The sequence below is a fragment of the Gobius niger genome, assembly GCF_951799975.1.
Source record: "Gobius niger genome assembly, chromosome: 6".
NCBI classification, from domain to species: Eukaryota; Metazoa; Chordata; class Actinopteri; order Gobiiformes; family Gobiidae; genus Gobius; species Gobius niger.
The window spans coordinates 9,098,908-9,123,385 of record NC_136857.1 but is presented as its reverse complement, the minus strand read 5'-3'; the positions used below and the strand labels follow the sequence as shown (position 1 = coordinate 9,123,385).

Genomic DNA, 24,478 nt, shown 5'->3' with positions numbered 1-24,478 from the left:
ATCTGTGGAAAGTATTGAGGAATAGAGTGCTGATATCAACACAGCCGCAACATTGTACACAACTCGGTGCAAGTGTTGCATTTCAACTTTTGCACAACAATATTATCACAGTGGCTTAGTGGAAGTTAGTTTGTTGAAATTTGTTTCGTATAATCCAAATGGGAGCACAACAAACACGTACTAAACCACTGCTTTTTACAATTATGGATGGGTCACATTCATTTTTGCATGATGTAGAAGTTTAAAGAAAGTTTGTCCACAGATGGAAATTATATATAGCCTACAGTGCTTTCCAACCTTTTTTCTTTGTGATCCGTTTATTCTTTACCATTGGTGACACTGACAACCTTCTCCAATGTGACAAACCAAAAAAATAAAGTTATAATTTTGAAATAAAAGCTTGAACATAATGATCAATTGAAATGTGTGTCAAAAGTTTGCAAACACTTTTATTATTTATTATTATTTAAGTGTATTGGATTTTCTTTTATTTCAAGACCATTTACATCGTAGATTCTCACTGAAGGCATCCAGTGAACACATAATGGAATTGTGTTGATATTAATTATTCAAAATAGCCTTTTGCTTACTCACTGCTTTGAACACTTTTGACTTTTTGTCAAAGAGCTTCACAATGTACTTACCAGAAATGGTGTAACATAAATATACAACATAATATATTTTCAGTTATTTCACCCTTTTTTGTTTCCTACATAATCCCATGTGTTCATTCATAATTTAATGTCTTCAGTGAGAATCACACAATGTAAATAGTGTTGAAAATAAAGAAAAGCCAATACATAGAAAGTGTATTTTAGTATTATAATTCTATCTGCATAGTTAGGAACTCTTTTGGGACTGTCCTTCAAGTCTCGCTCTTATTGTATTCGACCTGTTGCGTCGCCTGCCATGTCCTGTTATGAGGCGCACTGTGCTGTATACAGATGTGTAAATGATTGCCTCCTCTAGTTTAGAGCACAGCTCTTCAATAGTTTAAATTTTGCATGATGAGATTCAGAAGTGGAAATGGCCATTTTTAAATTACATCCATCAAGCGCAGACGACGAGTGGCTTTTTAAACCATTCAGTATATCTATAGCTCATTAGAGTAGCCATCCATGTTAAGCTAAAATGACACCCAATTTATTTCCTCGATTAAGGCGGAGGGGGCTGCATAAACCCCACCTGTCAGGCTCGTCCAGTGGGAGCGCCTTTGGGCGGCCGAGCGTCGACGCGTCCCCGGTGAGGCCAAAGTACCACTGTTCCAGATGGCTCTGCTGTCAGTGGAGGGCAACAGACAAAAGGCCATTTTGAATGAGAGCTGACAGGAATGGTAAGGATGTTTTCCCAGCGGGAGAGGGAGCAAGGGGCTGTGTGGAGTGTCCTTCTGTGTGGAGTTAAAAGTCACATGTTTACGCTCTCGGAAGTCAGGGCGATGACAGCAATATTGGCAACTGATATTGATTAGCACTTAAACAAGAGTTGGACTATGAGTTTCTACTGGGCCTGTTTGTGTTGTCCTTGTCGTGTGTTTTTATGTGTCGACAATAAAAATCTATTCTATTCTACAAAAACTTCGAGGCATAATGGAGGTTTTGTGAGTCAAACTTATCTCGCAATAATAAAGACATGAGGTAAATGCAGGTTACTTGTCTGTTTCATTGTCTGATATCTATCTCAATGTTGAATTTCAAACTGTTCTTCTTACAAACCAAATCAGCATTTTTTTGTGATGCCCCTTGTGCTGTTGAGCTTTGTATATAAATTTAATTGAATCATAAGCACCTTTATTATTGCGAAATATGGCCAAAGACTATGGTAAAAGGTTTCAAGATATACAGCGCTTTTCCAGCTACATTTGGCACCGAAAACGCTTTACACACTCTCATTCATACACCACTGTACACCCGAGGACACAACGACAGCTGCACCTTCAGGAGGCGGGATTCGAACCCCCGACCTTTCGTTAGTGCTGTTTTTGTGTTTTGTTTTTTGTTTTCATTTTTGTGGCTCTTTTTTTGCTTTTTCATTCTGTTTTTGTTGCTCTTTTGTCACTTTTTGTTGGGTTTTCATCCCCGTTTTCATTGCTGTTTTTACGCTTTGTTCAAGAAGCTTTTAAATTTGGGTAAAGCCAAACTGGACAAAATGCGCTCGGTTCAGGTGGGGGTTAAGAGGTTAAACAAGCCCCTTTTGCCCAGTGCATACTCTTAAGTGACTGCTCCAAGGTTTTCCTCATCTCTGGCCCATAGTTGTAAGCACCATTCCACCTTTTCACACACACACAAAAAAGTTTTACTCTATCAAGGTCTCTTTTAATTTCATATATATAAAAAAAAAAACTTCCACCGGTTGAATGATTACACCTGTCCCCTCTCAGTTGGCATGAGTATCTGTGCCCCTGTGCTAATAAACGAGTCCCCTCCACAAAATAAATCTCCCCGGCAAGCCCAAGCACCCACGCTGGCACCCACATGCGACCGAGCGGCCAGGAGGAAAAGGGGAAGAGAACCTAAGAGCATAATAAGGACAAGCAGTATGTTTTCAAGTGCTTAATATCCTGCAGTTCACGGCAGGCACGTCCACAAATCACAGGCTGCAGTAGTTTCCGAAGTACACCGAGCCACTAAGAGAGTGAGCTGAGGTTACGATCGAAATTACAGCTGTTCCACCCCACTCGGATATGATATTGGGGCCACTTTCTCATACTTAAGTTATAGAAATAGCTACCAAATGTCGCAATGATTTTGGTGCATATGCGATTTGTTACGACTCAAGGCACTTAAAATGTTTATAGTCTTTATATAAGGGCTCGTAAAGCATCTCATAATTATATTCAAGAAGTGAGAAAGTGCTGTGGGGTTCCCAGAGCTGGTCAGTAACTACCCAAATTCAAGGCTCTTTACTTTACTTGAGTAGTATTTTTGTTGATAACTTCTACTCTACTACATTTTAAACATACATTTCTACACTATATTCCAAAAAGAGTATAAAATTGGCAGCATATTTTGTCCATAATGTTCCTCATAATGCACACTTCTGAACAGTAGGTGGCGCTGTGCAGATCTTCCGTCAATGCCACAGTCTCCAAACACAGTATCCCTATAGAGATGGTAAATTTAGGTGTTTTTGAAGCCACACTTTCTACTTTTTAAACTACCACAGCAAATATTTATTACTTGCTATTTGCCCAGTGCTTTTACTTTACTTCAATAAAATCAAGTACTTTAACCACCACTGGGTACTCTACTGAAAAATATGAGGAACATGGTGTAAACCCAACCAAATCTTGTTTAGTGTTTGAAAACAATAACAAGTAATTTAGGGCAAGTGAATGGTTCTGTTGTCTGTAGTTTTTGTTTAATTGTATGTTAATAATTATTGTTTAATTATGAGGCGTTTGTTTTATTTAACGTAGAACGTTTACCGCTATAGATGAATTTTGTGTGATTTCAGTGCCGCTACATAATAAAACAGAAATTATGAACAGACCTAAAACCTTTCCGCACGTACTGCACATCTGTGAGCCCCAGCTAATCAAAAAGCTGTAAAGAAAGCGCTAAATGCTGTCTAGATTTACACACATATCATATCCCTTGCGTCCCATTTTCTTCTGATGTGTTAATGCCATAAGATCAATTTCCCAATCTCAAGTGGTCTACCTCCTGTCACCTGTCTTGCTTTTTTTTTTTCCCTTGCGTTTCCAACAATAGCCTCTCAAGCCGTCACCTCTCTGCACTTTCCTTCAGCACCAAGCGTATCAAGGCCCCATTTCCCAAACCGTCTCATCTTTACAGAGTCAGTAATTCATTTTTGCCGTTCAGTGACTACGCATATTTTAAACGTATACAATAATTTATACAATGGATTATACGCTCTTTGTTCTTCTTTTGTCGTGTACACCAAAAATTGATTTACAGTTTTAGATTTTTGCCACTTTTGGGGTATTACGAGCAAGACAATAAGGTGCTTAACAAATAAACATATTGACAAATGTAAAGTGCATCACTATTAGTTGTAATCCGACTTTGGGTCCTTCTGTGTTTTCTCTATTGTGGTCACTCCTGGGTAAAATATGATAAGAGAACAACCGCACTTATATACTGTATATAGTTTTACTTCAAGACTATGTTGCTTTTGTTGCTTTGTTCCCATAGAGGCCAGTTTGTCTAATGATGTTGCACTTCCTATATATTTGAACCACCGGGAACCATAGACAGCCTTGGATTTGGGATGTATATTTCCTGTGGGTGGCATGTCAAGGCCTGTTGTCCAATTTGGCCTGTTGCCGCTGGGATTAGGTTATCCTCACACAAAATAACAGTTCATTTATACTCCTTCTCCCTGAAGCTTTGCACTTATTGTCACCGTATAGATGCGCCTATTCCAGTTTTACAAGCTAGATGAGGAAAAGTTTCTTGTCATTCTCGCTGGGCTTGCCCCACACATGAACTGACTGTGCGGGAAGGAATGCAGAGCGCTATTGTGCTGTTATAGGAACCACATAAGTTATGACATCTTTTTAACCTGACTTCTGACATGCTTCTCTTCTCTTCTTGTAATTGAAACTCTAACTTCCACTGCAGGTAGTTAGTCAATGATCTTCTGACTTTTAGCATCACCTTGGAGAATATGTTTGTTACAGTGTGGCTTTGTTAGATGTGAATGAACAGAAATCTTGAATTTGGTCCAACTAAGTCCAAGAAAAACAAACCAAGTAACACTATAGAGGTTTAATGTATTGCCAAATGAAGACTAAACTGTGGACCAAATGACTTACCACATCTAAACCAGGCCTTGACTAGGATTTACATTAAAGTAGTCTAATTGAGGACTTGAGGAATCATTTGAATGGATCCAAATCTGAGAAATCAGGATTGTACGAGGACTACACAGCTCTAAAGCAGGTCTGGTTTCATTTAAGTCTAGTTCTGGTTAGTTAAGACCAGATTTTGGACTGGTTATACCTGCTTTGACTGGCCTGTAGTGTCATTCCTTGGACAAAACCAGGTTCTGACCAAGCCCCCGGGACAAAAAATCATCAACCGAAACCAGATCCACACGAGGACTTACTGCAGTCTTCAATGCACAATCAAGATAAAAAAAAAAAACACACTGCCTCCCTCCTTCCTTCTGTGTGCCATCAGTTGTGCGTACCACAGTTTGACAAACCACACATCTCTCACTGCTCACAGTTCAGATACAGCCTACCTCCCAGTGATGCCGCTGAGACCTCAATCTGTCCACTATTGCTTTTATAGGGGGCATATTGAAGACTCAGGCAAGCAGAGCAAATGGCAAAGAGATAGCCAGCCATAAAAGTTAGATGATGCCTTCCTTTACCCTAATAGCTGGCCGCTCCAAAAATATGTTCGGCTACAATTCCAGTCGAAATCCAATCCTGTGCTTCCAATTAAGTACAAGCATCGTAAGAAAGTGTATCTACTATATAAGCAAAGAAAATAAATCAGGCACTTCTACTGTATTTATATTTATTTGCAGGCCAAATCAGATTATAGAAGATGTTGGGGTTTATAGAAAGGTTATTTGATTTTATTTATTTATTTTTTTTGACAATTCCACTGACGTGTAATAACCATAAATTCTATACAACAACAACAACAACAACAACAACAACAACAACAACAACAACAAAACAAGGCACAAGTTAGAAGTGCTACCTTAAATTCTATTCTAGTGTGTGTGTGTGTGTGTGCGTGTGTGTGTGCGCGTGCGTGCCTGTATGAAATGCTAAGTGCGACTTGGATATGTTTATAGGGTTAACACAAGAGAAGGAGAGTTTGGCAGCATAGAAAGGAGCAGAAAAATACTAATAATAATAATAGTAATAGTCATACAATAAAGAATAGTAAAATCAATCAAATAGAAGACATTTCTTTCCAATTATACAATGCTTATAATTTTATTTTATTTATTTATTAATCATTTTTACTTATATAAGTTCAATACCTTTTTGAAATGGATGTAAGACCAGGGGCTTAAACTCTACTGCTGCCCGACCCTGGGGAGGCAGCTCGCAGAGGAATACTCCATCAGCTCAGAGCAACCCACTGACCAGATGAGGAGAGGGTCTGCTCACTTGATCGAGTAGTGTTTTTACCTGGCTAATATCCACCTCCACATTTATCGTTATTTTTATTTTTATAAGTTTTGCATTCTTTAATTTTGAGGTGGGGTAAGACCATGGGGCTTAAACTCTGCTGCTGCCTGTCCGATTTGATTTTTTTTTTAAGCTGCTGACAGGAAGTGACATAGATAAAGGTAAAGTTCAATAGCACTCATTTCCCATTGACGTAACATGGTTGGCATGGCAACGGTTTAAAATTGTTTGCCTTCGCCTATGTCACTTCCTGTCGGTGTCTAATCAGGAAATGAAACTGTAAACATCACAAAAAATGTCAAACTAAAGAAAGCTGGGCACAACCTCTAGCAAAATATGACATAGTTGTGTTAACTACGCTTTAGCAAAAATTGTGTCTAACGTGTCACATGCACTTTAAATGAATATAGGCCTACATGTATTTGCATATTTTGAAATCAGGCTATTCAAATTGCTACCACAGTAATCTTTCTCCACTGGTGGTGCTCAAAATGATAATGGAAAGGATACGCTCGCGCATAAGGCTACCCGATGTCTGTCAGCTTGTGAAAAATGTACGGAAAGTTCGCGACTCTATGTGGAAGACAAGGACATGGGGGAGAGACAGAAGAAGAAGAAAAAAAATCCCATTCTGTCGGCCGTCTCCGCATGAGGAAGTGCACACTTGTTCCCTGCCCCGCTGTGTGCGTCTGCAAAGCCATTATGCGCCTAATGCGACCTGCAGATTCATAAAACTTGGATGTCCCGCCCACCTGACAGCCAGCCAGCCCTGCCTGCCTGCCTGCCAGTGTTTACGAAAAGTCACGGGAGCGGCGTGGAGCGAGAGAGACACCTCCACCTCCGAGGGGAAGAAGAAAAAAAAATGCCACACCGTAGCGTTGGCAGCGAGAGCACAAGGAAGAGCCTCACTCCACGGAACTACAACCTTCCTCACTCTGTGGTCGGTCTGGAGCGCTTGACAACACTCCCGGTTCCCATGACGGATTCCTTTAACCACACCAGGAGCTTCTAGTTTTGTTTTTTCCACTTGAACTTTCATCTATAGGAAGTATTTTTGATTTTTTTTTTTTTTGATTCACCAACCGACTTTGTTAAAACAATGACGCGGCGTAAAAGGCGCAATCTTTTCTTGGATTGTTAAAACACCAAGCAGAATCGGACCTGCCTGTGCCTGTGCCTGTGCCCGTGCCGCTGAGAGAGAGCACACGGACATGGATACCCTGGCGGAGAACCCAACGCGGGCTTCGGAATATCTAAATGAGCTGAATAAGATCATAGAGACGCAGCAGGAGTTGTTGGAGAGGCAGAGGGGCAGGATAGAGGAGCTGGAGCAGCAAGTGTCTGACTTGTGCACGGAGAACGCCTGTCTGAAGGATCAGTACCAGCGGCACCTGGCGATCTGCAGGCTGCAGCAGGGCAACAGCCTGAGCGCACTGGGAGCCATCAAGGAGCACATCACACACGAGAAGTAAGACGCCAGTCCATATACGTGACAACCCCCTCTTTACAAGTGACAGCGGGAGTTCAGTCTTTTCTCTTTGTTATTCCGAATTCATACCGCTGTGCCTCCTCTTACGCACTGTTTTCTGCATACAATAAATACACACACTCACAGAATTGGTTGTATACTACTCAGAGTCAGCATTTTTACCCCCCCCCCCCCAACTCCATCCATGCTCTTTGCCAACAGTTTACTGCACTGATGCCAAGATGTTTTCTGTAACAAATTTGTGCCATAAATCAAACCAGGTCATAAAGCAAGGCTATAGGAGTCCTCACATGTTAACTTTTCTTTCTTCTTACACATTTGAAGATAAAGCACTTATGTTTTCATTGTATTGCCCCTAACGCTGTCTTCTGCAGTGGAAATCAGTAATTAGACACACTGATGCATATTAACTGGCTACACTTTGCATATGACTGTCTTTGCTTTCTGTTTGCATACTGTCTGCGCTTACCTATTTGCACAACCTCTCCAACTTCTTAATGGTTTAAAGTCCCTGCGTTCTCCATGTGTGCATTGGGGATCATTATGTAGGCAGATCAAGTACTTTGAGATGTGAGACTAGCCGTACTGCTTTGTCATCTTTCTCCCATCGGTAACTTTAAACCCATACTTTTCTCTTACTTCTTTGGGGCGCTTCAACTGTGATGTATGGGCTTAACAGCTCCCCCCCCCCCCCCCCCATAACCTCTGGGACCAACCTGGAACCGGGATATAAATGCAGTTTTATTTTAAGAGTTGCATGCACTGGCTTAGCCTCTAGCGGGGCTGAATGTATAGCACAGACTTTTACATCAGGAGTGCAGCTTTAAAGACCTTCATAGAGGGATATAGGGGACTCTGGGGATTAGCCGCTAACCTCTGGCTTCACACTCCACTGGCCAAATCTAAAAAATGTCCCGGGATGTAGACACTTAACTCACTGGTGACAGTTCGCTAAAATCCCATGGACGCACTTGACCTTTGTCTCCAGGGTCATGTTGGTGTCATGAAAACCAGTGGCAGCAAATCAATAGAGATGAGTCACATACAGTACGTCTTTGCCGGGGATTCGAGGAGATTAGGACGTACTGTAACCTTTAGCGTGGACCCTCAATAAATCATAATATATTGCAGGGATAAAAGCTGGCAAGTTTTTAGCATCTGTGTTTGATCACGGTCTGGATGAGATTATAGCACAGTTGTGTGGATCATGTGCTATCAAGTGCCCCAAAGTAAAGGTTATGTAATCCGATAGATCAAATAAAAAGTAGCACAAAAGGAAGATATAGGACTGCACAGTATTAAGGGAAAAGATATTCAATAGCGCTTATATGTGAGGATTAGACAACTCGGAGCCGTGCGTTATACAGTTTCAATGCACAACGTCGAGTTCCTCAGTGAAATGCATTAAAACTGTTTAATGCACAGCTTCAAGTTGTTTAATCCACTTATACCATGGTCCCCCAAACTCAAACTGTTCATTTGGTCCTGTTTGCCTTTTCTTTTTCTTTTTCTTTTTTTAAGTCCTGGGCTGGAGTTTTCACTTTTTAAGTTGTTTTACCTGAAGCTAGTTCCAGCTGAATTGTTTGTTGTTACTATGGAAACAGCTGCAGTGGAGTGATATAGAACGGGATTTAACTGTTGCCGTTATACACAGTTAGCATTAGAATTCTTTCTGACCATATACTGTATATATACTGTAAATTGCAATGATGATACTATTGAAATCGTTCAATAAATCATGCTTTTTTTCGTTTATTTTCAAAACAAGGCTTACAAGAACTCAACATCAGGACCAAGTGCATGTAAATTAGAATAAGACCTGACTGCATGACAAAGTGCATGCAGTCAGGGTGCATGGCTTTAGATATTGCGTCCATTTGTTGTTTTATTAATAATGAATTTGCTAAACATTTTGCTGCTTAGGGTTAAACACTGTTATCTGCTTTTCATTTGGATTTGTGATATAATCAAGCCTCAGCTACAGTTCACCCACCACCTTCATAGAATAGCTGTTCAATGCCTTTCATTCCTATGCAAGTCATACCACAGTATAGAATATAGAATTATGTGTGAGAAATTGCTCCTATTATTCATTACGTAGCACATCACTATGTGCAGAAGGGAGCTCAAGTGCCAAGGAAGCATCAACATCAAATGGTAGAAGCCCACTCAGATCATTGATAGTCAGTCAGAGTAGGAATCTTACCCACAACCTCTTTGCTGAGAAGAACTTTGCTATGTGTAACAGTACTATTTGGCTTGACGTCATTTTAATACAGCAGTGCATGTGTAAACAGGCTCAAACACCCCAAAATCTGTAAACGTTTAGTGCTGACAATTTTATATCACAGATGTACTTTCGTGTTTTCCATCCCAGGAGTGTTGTAGCAATAAACGGCATCCTGTATCAACAACATTCACTGTTTTGTCACTCCGGTGCCAGCTCTATCTCTTGTGGTTGCTATGAGCCGTGTGATCAGGAAATAAGAGGAAGAAGCTTTTTTTATATTTGAGAAGTGAGCGTTTTGGTTCCTGAAATACGTGGCGAGTGCTTTTTGACTGGTCCGTTATACATTTGAGTAACGTTTGATAAGCAGTATACTTCCAAGTTGTATGTGAGTGAGAAACAGGGCAGGGCGAGATGGCCTAAAATCTATATCTCGATTATACAAAAAAGAAATTACGATTTGACGATATAATTGACAATGGACAAAATACCAGCTTTCCCATCAATCTCCGTCTGCGTCTGGTCTTGACAGTTGGAAGTGCGCATGCAAAATCTATCATGTCCTCAACGATATAAAAAATGACAATGATATCAGAAAATGATACTGGTATTGCAATATGCGATACGATATGGCCCACCCCTAGTGAGAAATATAATTTTCTCCATCAGAAGTTTTATTTGTCTCGTTGAAGTTGTATGTGATAGATAAAAGATTTTGTTCCCCCGAAGTTATTATTTTTTATTAAAAGTCATGCATGTATTTGATAGATTGATGACATTAAAGCGTTAGTATAGTGAAGGAATGTACTGAAGGCCTAAATCTGCTGGGAAAACTCTGGGTGAAAAGTCAACACTGTGGGTGAGTGGTTAGTATAAAAGTCCGGGGTTCGATTTCTGGATATTGTGGGGCCTGTCTGTGTAGTGTTCTCCCTGTGTTTTTACAAAACAATGTAAGCAATAGCAACTTCAGCGTCATGTAGGATGTTTTTGTAATCGTGACTAAAACAACATTACGAAATATTATCAGGAAAAACAAATATTTGATTTGACCATGACTAGGGCTGGGTCCAAAAACGAACTCCCTACTCTTTAACTTTGTCTAAACGTGTCATCACACTGCAGTTCCACCCCAATTGTTGTATACTGTACATTTTTCTACTCGTGCATTTATTCGGATGACTACGCAACTTTTCACTTTGCTTTGGTAAGACTCTCTCTCCGTCCCGTTGAGCAAGTTTGAGTTTAATTCAAACGAGACTTCGATCATTTAATGAGCAGTAGATGCGAACTCCGTCTCTCAGCGAACATCAAACAAGCATTACCATGGAAACAGCCTTTTATACGGCGCAAAAACAAGAACAAACTACTTTGCTTTTGAGTCCTGTTTTTCCTCCATCTTGTCAATAGGCCTCACTTGAAGTTTCCATGGCAACAAAAGGTCCTAGTAGCTACCCTTTAATCTAGAGGATCGCTCCCGAAATGATGTGGATGTGCTTGTTAAGCGCAAGTTTGTAGTTTTCCTAAGAGGACAATGCGATTTCTGACCAGTATCTCTTCAGGCATCTAGACAATGAGACACCAGCACGCAGCCTGTGTTTTGAGATTCAGGGAAATTTTAGGAATGCACCGCCGAAGACAGATAAAAAAACCCTGGTCTGGTCTTCTGAACCCAGAGACTCGTAGCTGTTGGGCAGAACGTTAACCTGCTGAGTTCACGCTGCGAGTTTTATTGGATCGAAAAATATAACACCTTTTTGCTGCCACTTATTTAATCACAGCCTCAGGTGAGTTATACTTTGGAGGTTCATTTGAATTGGATTCCTTTCAAAGTTCAGCAGGCTGTACATATTACAATAATACAATGAATACATAATGTGTGCATTTGTGCCAAACCATCACCAGAGTGATGGAAAGATACGGAATTGCTGCATTTTTTGTGTCTTATGCAAGTGTTTTTCTCAAACTTGTGTATGCCGGCTGCTTCAGTTGTTATTCAAACTTTTCGGCAGTTCTTTGATCAACAATTGTATTTTGTTATTTTCTCTTTCTCATGGATTCTTGTTTACAAATGCTTCAGTCAGAAGTTGGAAATGGTTTAGCCCTAGTTTATACTTGATCTAGTGCATGTTTTTGACCAGGTTTAATCATCTTAAAGACTTACTTTTAGAGACAATTGTTTCTTACGTGGTTTGAAAGGTTTGAGCAAAATGATGGACGATACAGATCGATACAGATCTGTTAACAAAATCACAACTTCCATCCATCCAACCATCCATTTTCTTCCACTTGTCCGTTTCCGGGTCGTGGCAGCAGCCGTCCGAGCTGCCCAAATCACATTGCACCAGCCCCTTATGGCTCCTCCTGCAGGTGGTGGATCCACAGAAGGACGGCCTCACGATTAACCGGGCCTGTTGGTCTCTCATAAGGGGCTTCTGAACCGCTCTTTGTCTGACCCGTCACCACCCGTCACCAAGGACCTGTTTGCCATGGGAGACTCTACCAGGGGCACGAAGCCCCCGACAACAGAGGTCCTAGGATCATTCGGGCGCTCAAACCCCTCCACCACGTTAAGGAACCGAGCACATTTTCTCCAGTTTGGATTTACCCAAATCTAAAAGCTTCTTGAAAAAAGCATCAAAACAAGAGACGAAAACTAGGATGAAAAGGCAACAAAAAGAGTGACAAAAACACAATAAAAACACAACTAAAAAGTGACAAAAACATGAGGAAAAATACGAAAGCGCAACAGTTAAGTTACAATCAGTTTTGTAGGTCTTAGCATTCAAATGAGGCGTTACTCTGGCCTATAGTCTGTAAGCTTCGGTCGAGAAGCTTTAAGATTTGGGTTAAACTGAACTGGAGTTAAGGCCAGGGTTATGAGGTTAAGTAACTCAATAACCTCTGAAAGAAACAAAAGCTCTGTCTCCATAAGTACTTTTCATGGACTGTTAAACTTGAACTTGAAGTTTAGACTTTTAGACCTTTGCAATAACATCTCAATTGCAATCTTGTACTCATAAAGCTGTTCATACCTCAGTCTTCTTTCAAATGCTAAAACTCTGAGACTTTAACATAACTGGAAGTAATCAATATTCTAAAGCCCTTCTCTGAATTGTTCAAAAGTCGCCATAGAGAGAAAGAAGCCGTTGCTGTTATTGGCACCTGCACTAAGTTCCCCTGTAATGACTCATGGCATGACGGTCGCCTGTTGTCGGGAACTTTCAACCTGGGTTGTTCTTTTACCATCAACAAAGAGCGGAGAGGAAGTGCAGGAAATGTGATGCTCAGCTGATAGTGGACTGATGCTGCCAAGTCAACACATTTCTCTGTGAATGTCTCTGACCCCCCTCCATCTCCATCTCCTTCTCTCCTCTCTCCCCTCCCTTTCCTGGTTGACATGCTTTAGGCCATCCGTGTAGAGCTATTGGTAATCGGCTGGCTGCTCGCTGACCCTAATGTGGATCCATAAACTTATTCCCCTCCTGGTGATTACCCGTAAGGAGCACTAAAGCCACCTCAGCACCGGAGTCAGTCTCAGCAGAAAAAGAAAAAAAAGAAAAAAGGATAAAAACACTCACTTTTTTTTTCTCCCTTGAGTTGTTCTATGGTGGATTACAAGTCGTGCACACACGTATCACGTTTCTTAGCTTTAATGGCTCCTCAAGCTGCCTGCCGTGTCAGCCCTTTGCCACAGACTATTTATGCTGACCATATGCAGTTCCCTCACAGCTCTCTCCTCTAACACTGTTTGTTTCTTTCTAACGGCTAGACCATGGTTACTCATACTTGTATCTCACTCACGCGCTTTCCTGGGCAAGTTGTTGGGAAGCGCATTGGTGATAAATGACCCCTTTCATTGTCAGTTAGCTCAAATTGCAAAGACGCTGCAGCACACGTCTGACCGTAATAAATTCTCATCTGCTTCCAGGTGTTTTGTGAAGTTTTTGAAATAGCTTCGGCGCAGTTGAAGTGTTTTAATCGGAGGAGGAGATATAAAGGCATTCACTGGGGCTGCAGACAGAATTGTGTGATTTCGTTCCTTATCTGAGCGCCAGCGAATGCATCTGGAAGCCCGGCGTTTAGCATTCAGGCCCCGTCCTGGGCCCAGGATAGCCGGCCGCGTGTAAACAATATTGGAGATGCTGACGCGATCGCTATCTGAGATAATGTCCTTCACATGACAAAAGAGCTGCTTCACTTTTTTCATGTGGGAATAGTGCTGGCTGCACAGTGGTATTTATTTTCTATTTGAGGGTTGAGAATCTAAATGGTTTGGTCTGTAGGTTAGAAAAATACAGCTTATTTGCTGCTTGCCACCTTGGAAAACAGAGTTGATCCAATTGCCTATTTGCGTTGTCATTTTCCTGCTTTGTTATATGGCTCCAACTGTATCTTTTTAAAGGGCTGTTTTAGCACAATCTGAATAGATTGTGCTAAAACAGGGTTCTTTCTAATTAAATATGCTCGCTTTTTAATCTGCTTTTGGACACCTTAGCATTGGCGTTTAATTTTTCATCATTCGAAGTACTGTAAATGTATACAACTGGTAAAAGTCCATGTTTCTGATAGTAGAAAATGCCTAGCCTCTAATAGCTGTTAATAAATGATTTATCATGGAGGCAAATTGAGTGCTGAACTGTCTCAGCTAATAAATTCCAGTAAATATGCAGGTTTTAAAACACAGAAAAGCAATATACTGATGACATCAGCGTACGGAGGGTAGTGTTCTGGGCTCCTGAAGAGGTCAGAATAGGGATGGGATAATAATGAAATTTGGGGTCACGATTATCTTGGCCAAAATAATGCGATTAATGATCATTATTAAATATTCCTCTTCATTGTTTGCTGTAAATGTCATATTGAGTGAAAGATAAAGTAAGTATTTAAGGGCACACTGTGTAACATTCCGGACTATACTGTTGTCATCAATACAAAACATGCAGCTAATGAGCAGCTCGACACAGAAAATGGTATTTCTGCAGTGGGTAATCAAAGAATGGATTTGGCAGGAGGAACTAACCTACTGAAATCTTACATACTGCTGACTTTAGTCACATCTCCATGGAGACGTACCCACTAAGTTACCGGCACTGGTTGTCTGATGGATTTAGCGATTATCTTCTAGCACGATAATCACGATAATCCAAAAATGTGGCGATTGATTAATTGACGTATTTTTTATCAACAATATTTTTGTTTATCGTCCCACCCCTTAGGTCAGAGTGAAGTTTTAGGATTAATGAACCATGAATTACACAACTCTTATAGTTTTTTGTTGGAGTTGCTCGGGATATTGTATTTTGACATGCTAAAAAAGCTCAAACATTCAGCAAATTCATTATAGAGGGTATGTAGATGAGCATAGCAACAGCATGGCAACAGAAGCCAAATAAGTGTCAATTCTACATTATTATTTTGACAGTCAAAAGGTTGAGGCTCTGTTTAGAATGAAAGTGTGTTATGTGAAATATCAGGAAGCTTTATTTTATTGTACATTACCAGTTTTTTTTTTTTTTGCATGATAATAATTCCCACTGTTTTCTACTTTTCCTTCTATACATCCACCTTAACCTAAAAATAGCTTCCCTTAGTCTTCACCTCCTAGAATCTCATCCCTGAATTGCGTCGTTAGGCCTGCACTTAAGATTCCAAATTAGTTTGTTTACGTGTTTATTTATCAGGCGTGAATGATGCATTGAAGTGTTAGTAAAGGTGGCCTAATCTTTAGATGTTCAAATACTGCTGAGGGATGTGACAACTCCAGGACTCCCCGTGCGTTAATGCTTTAATGGAGCTGATATGGATGTTTCAGATGGCCCCGCTCTCCTTGAACCGGTGCCAAGTCAAAAACCAGGACGGGTGCCAGAGCGACGCAAAGTTAACATCTCTAAAGAGCTGTGAAAGCAGAAAAACAGCAGCATACATCCTGTAAATCCGTATTTGGTCGTAGTTTACTATTCCCGTAGGTGATTACCTGCCGCACAAACGCAAATGGACGCACAGTGCTGCTGGTTTTTGAGATAAAAGTGGTGCCCCTGTGCTTTCCATGTTTGTGATTTATCATTTTATCGTTAATGTGGTGAATAAGCCAAAAAGATTTCTGACTACATTTTGTAGCTGTAATGTTATTTATGATTATCGTTTAATAGCTTCTATAATGTGTCAATGATTAACAGCCTTTTCGTAAACCCAGCTTATCCCTATAGTGTGGGCTTGACTCATGTTTGTTTGACTGACACCTTCGTAAATAGCCCTCTGTAGCTCTCACTGCTGTAGCATGTGTTTTGGGAATCAGCGGGCACAAAATAACAGTGTGAAGGAGCGTGCTGTTGTAGCTGTCCAGTCATTTGCGGCCGATCTGCTGAACAATCAGAGTGCCAAACAAAATTTACGAGCACTCACGAGTCTCCCTCTCCTCCGCACCCCCCCTTCTAATGAAATAACCCCCGCCGGATTAATGTCCACGCCGGGATGATTTGCATTCGAGGGCATGCCATAAATCCCCGGCAATGACCAGAGGCGTTTTTACCAGCCACAACTGACCAAACTTCTTTTTTTCGTCTCCGTTTTTCTGTTGTTTTGTGGCCACAGCTGTGCGTGGCCCCCGCTGACTCCCATTAGACCAGTGCGGACAGAAGTTGGGTGGCCTTTGATGTGTCTCCTAAATGGCAGCGATAATGATGTCTGTAATGAGGATGTGCAGGTGGAGCGGGGAAATGGCGCACAGCTGGGGGTGACGCGGGACAGCTTAGCGGAACTTGCCAAAATGTTCGAGATTGCCAAAATTCAGATGGATTTTGAGGGCAAGATGGAGCTGTGACTTTATAGAGCTCGGATGCAGTTAAATCTGGCTGGATATATCAATTGATGTTCTTTACTTTTTTCACCTTTCAGTGACATTTAGAGCCACAACAGTCTGCTCATTCTTCTTCTGCTTTCACTCTGTTGAAGTGGCCTGTTGCTGGAGCTTTTTGTTGTTTGGTGGACGAGCTGCAAGGTTAATTGCATTGGAATCACAACAGCTGCAAGTATTCTAATGTCCTCTGCGGAAAACTGGATTTCCCTGTCTCAAATGGGTCCCATTATGTATAAAACCTGCGAAGCCTTTAGTTAAACCTCTATAAAACATGTCAGTCTTTTTATAGTTCTATCAAAATGCTACCATCATGTTTCAAATATGCATTGTGACCTCACCTTGATTTTGAAAATGCAAATTGCTAATTTAGTGGCAATCCATTGATTAATTTAAATTAAGTTTTGTTTTGTATTGTATTTTTCCCGGACTGTGTCTCTGTAGTTTTGTTCGAGTGTCAATTTCAACAATTTGATCATTTTCGAATGGTGTCATCACTAAATCATGATCTAGTTCTACACGACTGAATACATGAATACATTTTCTGATGTGGAACTTTGTGAATCATTGCCCCCAATTAATAGCTGCTGTCACTGTTATTGCAACGCTGATACAGACAGACAGTTAGCAACACACTCCCTTTGTACGGGCAATTTATATTCACCTCACAAATGCTTGTCATTAGACAGAGCGAGGAACTTCAACTGAACCAAATTACTGCTTCTAAGTTTTATACTACATGTCATAAGAGCTTCTGACATTGTACCTGTGTAGCTATTTATCTGTGGAAAGTTTGATATTTTTCAGTCCAATTGTTTTGCCTGTCTCTTTGAGGAGCATCACTTTTTTTAGACTACATTTTTTTAGACAACTTCCAAAACGAACTGATAGGCCTGTAATGATTTGTTTGCAAACTTTTGCAAACGTTAAATTGCTTTTTATATGAAAATGCACTTGTTTTCCACATTATTTTAGACTCCTTCATGCACAACTTAAAACCATATAAAACAATGCAATGCTGTGTTCCAGGCAGCTGGTATCTGTGATTTTTAACACAAAACAAAACGACTAATGATACAACAGTTACCTAATAAGATGCTAACGTCATGTGAACGTTTCTCCACACTAGATCATATAATTCAAAACATGCTACATAACATTGTACTGAAGGCTGTGAACAAAAGTTTTGTTATGTTTTATCATTAGCTGCACTTCTACACCGGTGGCCGCCATTGCTGTCTTCATCTCGTATCTGAACTCGGGCCACTCTGATCATCTCAGAGTTTATGTTGTAATTACCAACTGGAGCTGTGCTCCAAGACATTTTTCCATGTGGAAGGTCGAATATGTATCCGTTACCAGTTGCTTGGAACGCAGCAGAATATGGACATCACGTGGAGTGCAGTATCCATGGCGACACATTATTTTATTTATCCTTTATTTATACTGGTGGTCTCTTGTGAGTCAACGACTCATTTGCAAGAGAGACCTAATCAATATGAACAATCATTCAATGAAAACAATTACAGCAACATTAACAAAATACCTAAAACAAGAATATACTCCAATACAAGGAGCATACACGGAGCATAACAGCTCACAGTCGTTTTTTGGATGCTTGACAACTTCATAATTCATGACACAAACTACAAAATTGTGTGGGACCTGATCCATAATATGTCCTGTTACAACAACAAATAACACTAGCTTTTGAAATTATTTCTCAGGAATTTATACAAATGAACTCACCGGCTGCTTATTCATTTAGAGTTTGTTCCTTGTTCCTTCCCTGATGATTGTCCATAACTGTCCACCACGAGGCAAATCCAACTGATGGACTTATAAAGAAAACATGTCAAATTATGAAAATACAACACATCATTATAGCACACGTCTTTGTGATTTCATTAAGTGAGTGCAACAGGTGGTCTCATACTCCCATATTTAATACCCTCTCTTTTATTAGCGCTCCAGAGGTTGAGATTACCAGATTTCCATACTGAGTTCACCCTCAGCTTGTATTTTTTGTTTTTTTTACGAGGTTCTGAGCCTTCAGGCCCTTCTGAATCCTTGCCTTATGTCTCTATTTCATTTGTATCCAATGTGGAGTGGCAGGTAGAATACTGGCTCCATCTCAGGGCTCAGGCGCTGCAAGAATTGGCTTCAAGGTTGAATCTACGCAGTGTTGATTTCCATGACAACCGGCTGGGTCCTATTTGCATGTTATCAGGGCTCGGTAATATGTAGCATGTATAGCATTACGTGTGTGGAAAAGTGGGTCTTGTCTTATCAGGGACATTATAGTACTACAAATGAAGCAATTGGACATCATTTTGAAATGTGCCTCCAGCTGATGTCTTTAAGAAACAATCACATGCCATTATTGCTCTGTGACAGGAGTGGTGTGCTTCCGATAAGAGTTACGTCTTGTTCTTTATGTTCGTCTTTAGTCGGAAATGGTAAATATTATGTAATGTTATTCATGTAATCAGCAAAATGGTAACCCGAGCATGGGAGTATTGACTAATGCAGCTGTACTACAATAATTGTACTGGCTTGACAGACAAATCAAATATTTAAATGAAGTACTCAAGGAAATTACGTCCGTTATTTTTCTTCTCCGCTTTCGTCTCCACTGTGTCACAGTGAACCATCTGCCTCTACGAGAGCAGCGATTTGTATTTTAAGATTTACTTTGATTTCACACCCATTCTAATATGACATTTCCCATCCATTATTATTGGGATATACAACTAAACCATATCAAAACTGTACATTTTCATTTTGTTTTTAGCAAATGTGTCAAAGGAAGACTTGCATAATGTCAAATCTGGACCAAAACGAAACATTATTTGGTGATGTATTGTTGGAACTTATACATTCTTGTTTCTTTTCAAAAGCTTCTGCTGTCCCTTTCTCTGATCTTTTGACTGTGAAATGCTGTATGCAATATGTGGTCCATTCATCCATCCATCCATCCATTTTCTTTCGCTTCTATCGGGGGCTGGGTCGCGGAGGCAGCCGTCTGAGCAGAGATGCCCAGACTTAGCGATCCACACACACTTCCTGCAGCTGTTCTGGAGGGACCCTGAGGCGACAATAGACCAGCTCAGAGGCATAGTCCCTCCAGCACGTCCTGGGTCTTCCATGAGGCCTTCTCCCAATAGGCCATGCTTGGAGCACCTCCCGAGGGAGGCGACCAGGAGGCGTCCGAGTCAGGTGCCCGAGCCACCTCAGCTGCCTCCTTTTTACATGAAGGAGCAGTGGTTTAGGGTGCGCCCAGCCACCCTGCGAAGGAAACTGATTTCGGCCGCTTGTATCCGCGATCTTATCCTTTCATTCATTACCCAGATCTCATGACTGATACAGCCGATACAGCCGATACAGCGACTGCATCACTACCGTCTATCGATCTCACACTCCATCCGTCCCTCATTCATGAACACGACCCCGAGATATGTGAACTCCACCAGGTTTGTTTTTATTTGGCCCGTCAATCTATTTGAAGGTTTCAGCCTAACAGATACACAGTATGTTCCTGAAAATATTTGTGATGCCTCATTACTGTTTTTGTTCCTCGTCAGATCTGACACATTTAATAAAACAGTCGCTTTCCGAAAGAATGTCCACATATGTCAGAATCAGTCCTAATGAAGTCTTCACATTTCCTCATTGCTTCTTTCATCTAAACTAACTGTGATCACCAAAGCAGTCCCACGGGGAGAGTCCACAGGGCCACACCGCGGTCCCCCGTTCACTCCGTATTTTTATTTTGTTTTTTCACAGTTGAACCAATTATCCGGCTTGCAGCTGTCAAAAGCAGCTGATGCAGCAGCTGAATCGAAAGCAATTTGTAGCTGTGTAGCTGTGTACCTGTGGCGAGCGCTTAAAAGGCTGCTCCGGATCTGTGCCAAGTGGGAGGAGATTCTGTGGTTGGTTTTTGCGCGAGGCTGACTCAACACATCCAGATGAGAAGCTAGAGCGCGGCACATTCATCTGTGCGCTGGACTGGCCTGACGCAGCTTCCTCCACACAGCGGGCGAGAGGAGATCTGACAGCACCAGATCTGAGAACACAAAGTGGACATTTGTTTGCGTCTATTTGATGTAGTTGCATAATGAAACTGGTCCTTTTGTATGGCAACCCCGGAGAACTTTTCAAAAGAAACATCAGAGTTTAAAGAGTTGCATTACCTTCGATGTGTTTGAAAATGAGCCACTTTCTTTTCCCTTTATTGCTTTTGTTGTACTCTGAGATTGTTCATGTTCTTGTTGAGGATCCAGACATTTGGCCTCTAAAATGATTTTTAAGTTCTTATCCTGATATTCTGTTTGTAGTAGGGCTGCAACTAACGATTATTTTGGTAATCGATTAATCTACTGATTATTTTTACGATTAATCGATTAATCGCTTGGCTGTGAAAGGTGCATGGAAATTGTATTTTTTCCATTTTTCTATCACATAGAGCTAAAGTGACGCCGCTTGAGGACATGTTGATGGAGTAAACGTTTGTACAAGGCTATTTGTGCTAATTCTGCTTTCCGATTGGACGAGACAAAGACAGATATTCATGAAATTTACAATGTACAAAACACTGCAGACCCTCACTTTAAAAACAAAGTAGGTTTTCATCCAAAATACATCATTTTCATGTCTTTTTTGCTACTTTAGTCTGTGTTTGCTAGAAAACGATTAATCGATTACTGAAATAGTTGACAACTATTTTAGTAATCGATTAGTTGTCGATTAATCGATGAGTTGTTTCAGCCCTAGTTTGTAGCCCTTTTACATGCTAAATATGATCAAGAGATGGCTATATGCAAATTTCAAACTAACTGGACCCATGAAACTAAACTAATTATGCTATGGCTATGTGCATCATAATATCCCTGTGGTTTAGCCGCTGAATATGCACGCAGCCAGACTAGCCCAGAGTTTGCCTCCCGGCTGGTTTCACACCACTGTCCACTCTAACAAAATCATATTAGATATGATTTTGATATAATCGTATTAGATAAATAAAAAAGTAAAAATGTAGAACTAAGTAACTCATGCCCCGAGAGGCCATAAGCGCCACTGCAGGTGTCGTAGCATGTTGTGTTTTTTTCTCATTAATTGTCCAAATACTACGATGACAGAAAAGACAAAGAGGGGTATTGTACATTGTGCCACAACTCAATTGCACAATAGAGATCATCATATATTTCACTCAAACTTGACTGTAAGCCTGTTAGCTGCTTCTTCTTGATTCTGTTAGCGTGATTGTGCCTCCAACACGGAGGCAAGGAAGTTGCAAGAGAGGTTTTCTGGACAGAGACACCAGGGGGAGATCAAAGACCCCCCGATCATCCCATCAACACTTGTATTACCCCCAAAGGGACTACAAAAAGGATTTATTAAGGAAAACAAGTTACTTAGTTCTTCTTTAGGGTGTATGGAGTGAGTTCTGAACTTGAAACCTAAAGTGATTTTTATGTGCACCTTATGTTTTAAAATAAGGTGTATTACATTTGAAAAGAAAGAAAATGACACTTAATTGTTCATAGAATCAGTCATGCTACTCAAAAAAAAACTAATTCCTGCTGTCTCCATTAGAATTGTGATTTTGATTTGATTGTAATTAGTTTCACCGGACTCAAACGTCTGCTTGTGTAAGATCATCACATCTGCTCCGTAGACATAGAGGATTTGCCATTAAGACCCCACTGGAAAAGATGATTGTCCATGCAGTAGGACAAGCTGAATGAGCTTACGTGCATACTCTGACCTTTCCTGTTGGAGGCTGCTGTGCCCTCGCTCAGAAGCGTTTGGTGTAATGCGTTGTTCTGCTCGGCTGCTGTCCGCGCCGCTTTTACGTGTTCTCTCTAACCCGGGTCTTTATTAGAAATTCCGAGAGCTGAGCTAAATCCAGCCAATATGTTCAGGAATGCAGTTGGAATGAGCTCTCCAGGTATTCAACCCCCTGTGAGAAGCCGTGACAGAAATGAACTGTCCAATATTTTTTTTCTGCTGGGACAATAGAGCAATGGATTTATTGATATACCAACTAGATCTACCCCAGGGTTTTAGTGTGACGCACAAGGACCCTGTTAGGGATGCACGGTTCTGGCTCCTTGCATTGTGTAACATATTTTGCCACTTAGAAAAACGGCTTAGAAAAATATGGCAAGCTTAGTAGGCCAATAAGGCTGTATTACCTGAAAGCTTTGGTCGGGTTTGTCACTACAGTACATCAGAGATCACCAGTTTGCGCTCTTCTTTTGGTTGTCAATCAGATAAGGCTGTGTAAAACATGTTTTACTGCAGTGTCTATCAAAACACATATTGTCATTTGCCTCTAACCACACTGCTGCTCCTCTCCCTGACACTGAGTGGGAGTCAGGACAGCAGATGCAAACACCACCGGTCTATCCATGCAAATAAACAAGTGTGCAACAATCCTCTCGGCAATTTAGGCGCATTAATTAAACCATCTCCTCGTTCCACCTCCTGAAATCCCTCTATAACAACCCACAGATACCTTGTTTGGCAGTCTAAACTCTTAATAGCACATTTAGTAATCCGAGTGTGCGTTGGTTTTCAAATTTCACCTTGGCACGCACACGCTGCCCGAAGCCCAGGCTGATAAAGAGAGGGGGAAAAAAAATCTCCTGCGGGTAGTTGAATGGCGCACGACTTGACAACAATACTGATGAGTGACAGGCCGCGGTCCATCATTCCTCAAGTCCGCTTCCCCGGCGTTTGTCTAAGTAAACTATCGCACACAAGATCAATGTAAAAGGAGGAATGAACGCAGCAGCTGGAAGCCCGTGGAGGGAGTTTATGATGTGATTTGTGCACGTGAAGCCAATGGGGGTCACGCTCCACTAAAGAGATCCAGGATGGGCCATTAGATATACTTAGCCAGACACATTGAAGTCTATAATTACATGCTGATGAGAACTGATCATTTAGCAATACAGACAGCTGTAGTATAGGATATATGTGCTCCCATGTTGAGTATAGAATAATGATTGACTACTTAGGGCCCGACCAATATGGGGTTTTGGCGTCCGATACCGATATAAAGGGGGTTGGCATGGCTAGGGCTGTCACAATAATTACTACATCGACTTATTGTTCAATAAATAACAGATAAACTATACATTTTTGGGCTCAATATATATCGTATATTTATTAGCAGTTCCCCCCGATTTTTTCTTTGTAAAACTTTGATTTCTAACAAAGCAAATTGAGTTACATTATATATCATGTTTATTGCAGCTTGTGTGGTGTTTTAGGATATGATTATGAACAAAGTTTTTAAGAATGTCTGGTCTATAATCCTGTCTAAATCCTTGTCTAAAACCACATTCTCAACTCAGGGGTCGTAACATTTTTAGGATTGGTCTAATCTTAAACCTTTCTAATAACTATTTCGCCTGGATATTCACTCAGAACAAATAACCATCAATGATTTATCCATAGATATAAATATATTGTGAAGTCGCATTGATTGGAAGTGGAAGACCTTAGAATTTGGTAGAGGGCCCCGGATCCCAGATTGTCTCGAAGTATTACATTTGTTGCTTTGTTTCTTTGTTGTGCACATACGTCATAACTGTAGGCAAGACGTATCAAAGATGTGTGCAAGGGGTTTCAGTTTTGATTTGTCTTAAGAACTGTACTCCGTAGCTTGTCGTCAAGAATGAAAAGGTGCTGAAAAATGTCAGACTTCCCAATGTTCGTCTAAACCGAGCTGTCAGCCGGAGCGAGTCCTTCAGTGCACACGCAGGTTCACATCATTGATCA

The 24,478-nt window shown here is 40.9% G+C and overlaps 1 protein-coding gene across 3 annotated transcripts in view; it reads left to right on the top strand.

Annotated features, from left to right (window-relative positions):
- The first annotated feature begins 7,209 nt into the window (after positions 1–7,209).
- LOC306964461 (IQ motif and SEC7 domain-containing protein 1-like) overlaps positions 7,210–24,478 on the top strand; it is a 135,379-nt gene continuing 118,110 nt past the window's right edge. For 2 of the 3 annotated variants that reach the window (XM_079558453.1, XM_079558452.1), the window contains exon 1: positions 7,210–7,586. In XM_079558453.1, the coding sequence (XP_079414579.1) occupies positions 7,330–7,586 (257 nt within the window). In that variant the 5' untranslated portion in view covers positions 7,210–7,329. The remainder of the gene's footprint in view (positions 7,587–24,478) is intronic. The other variant, XM_079558459.1, reaches the window with a different exon arrangement.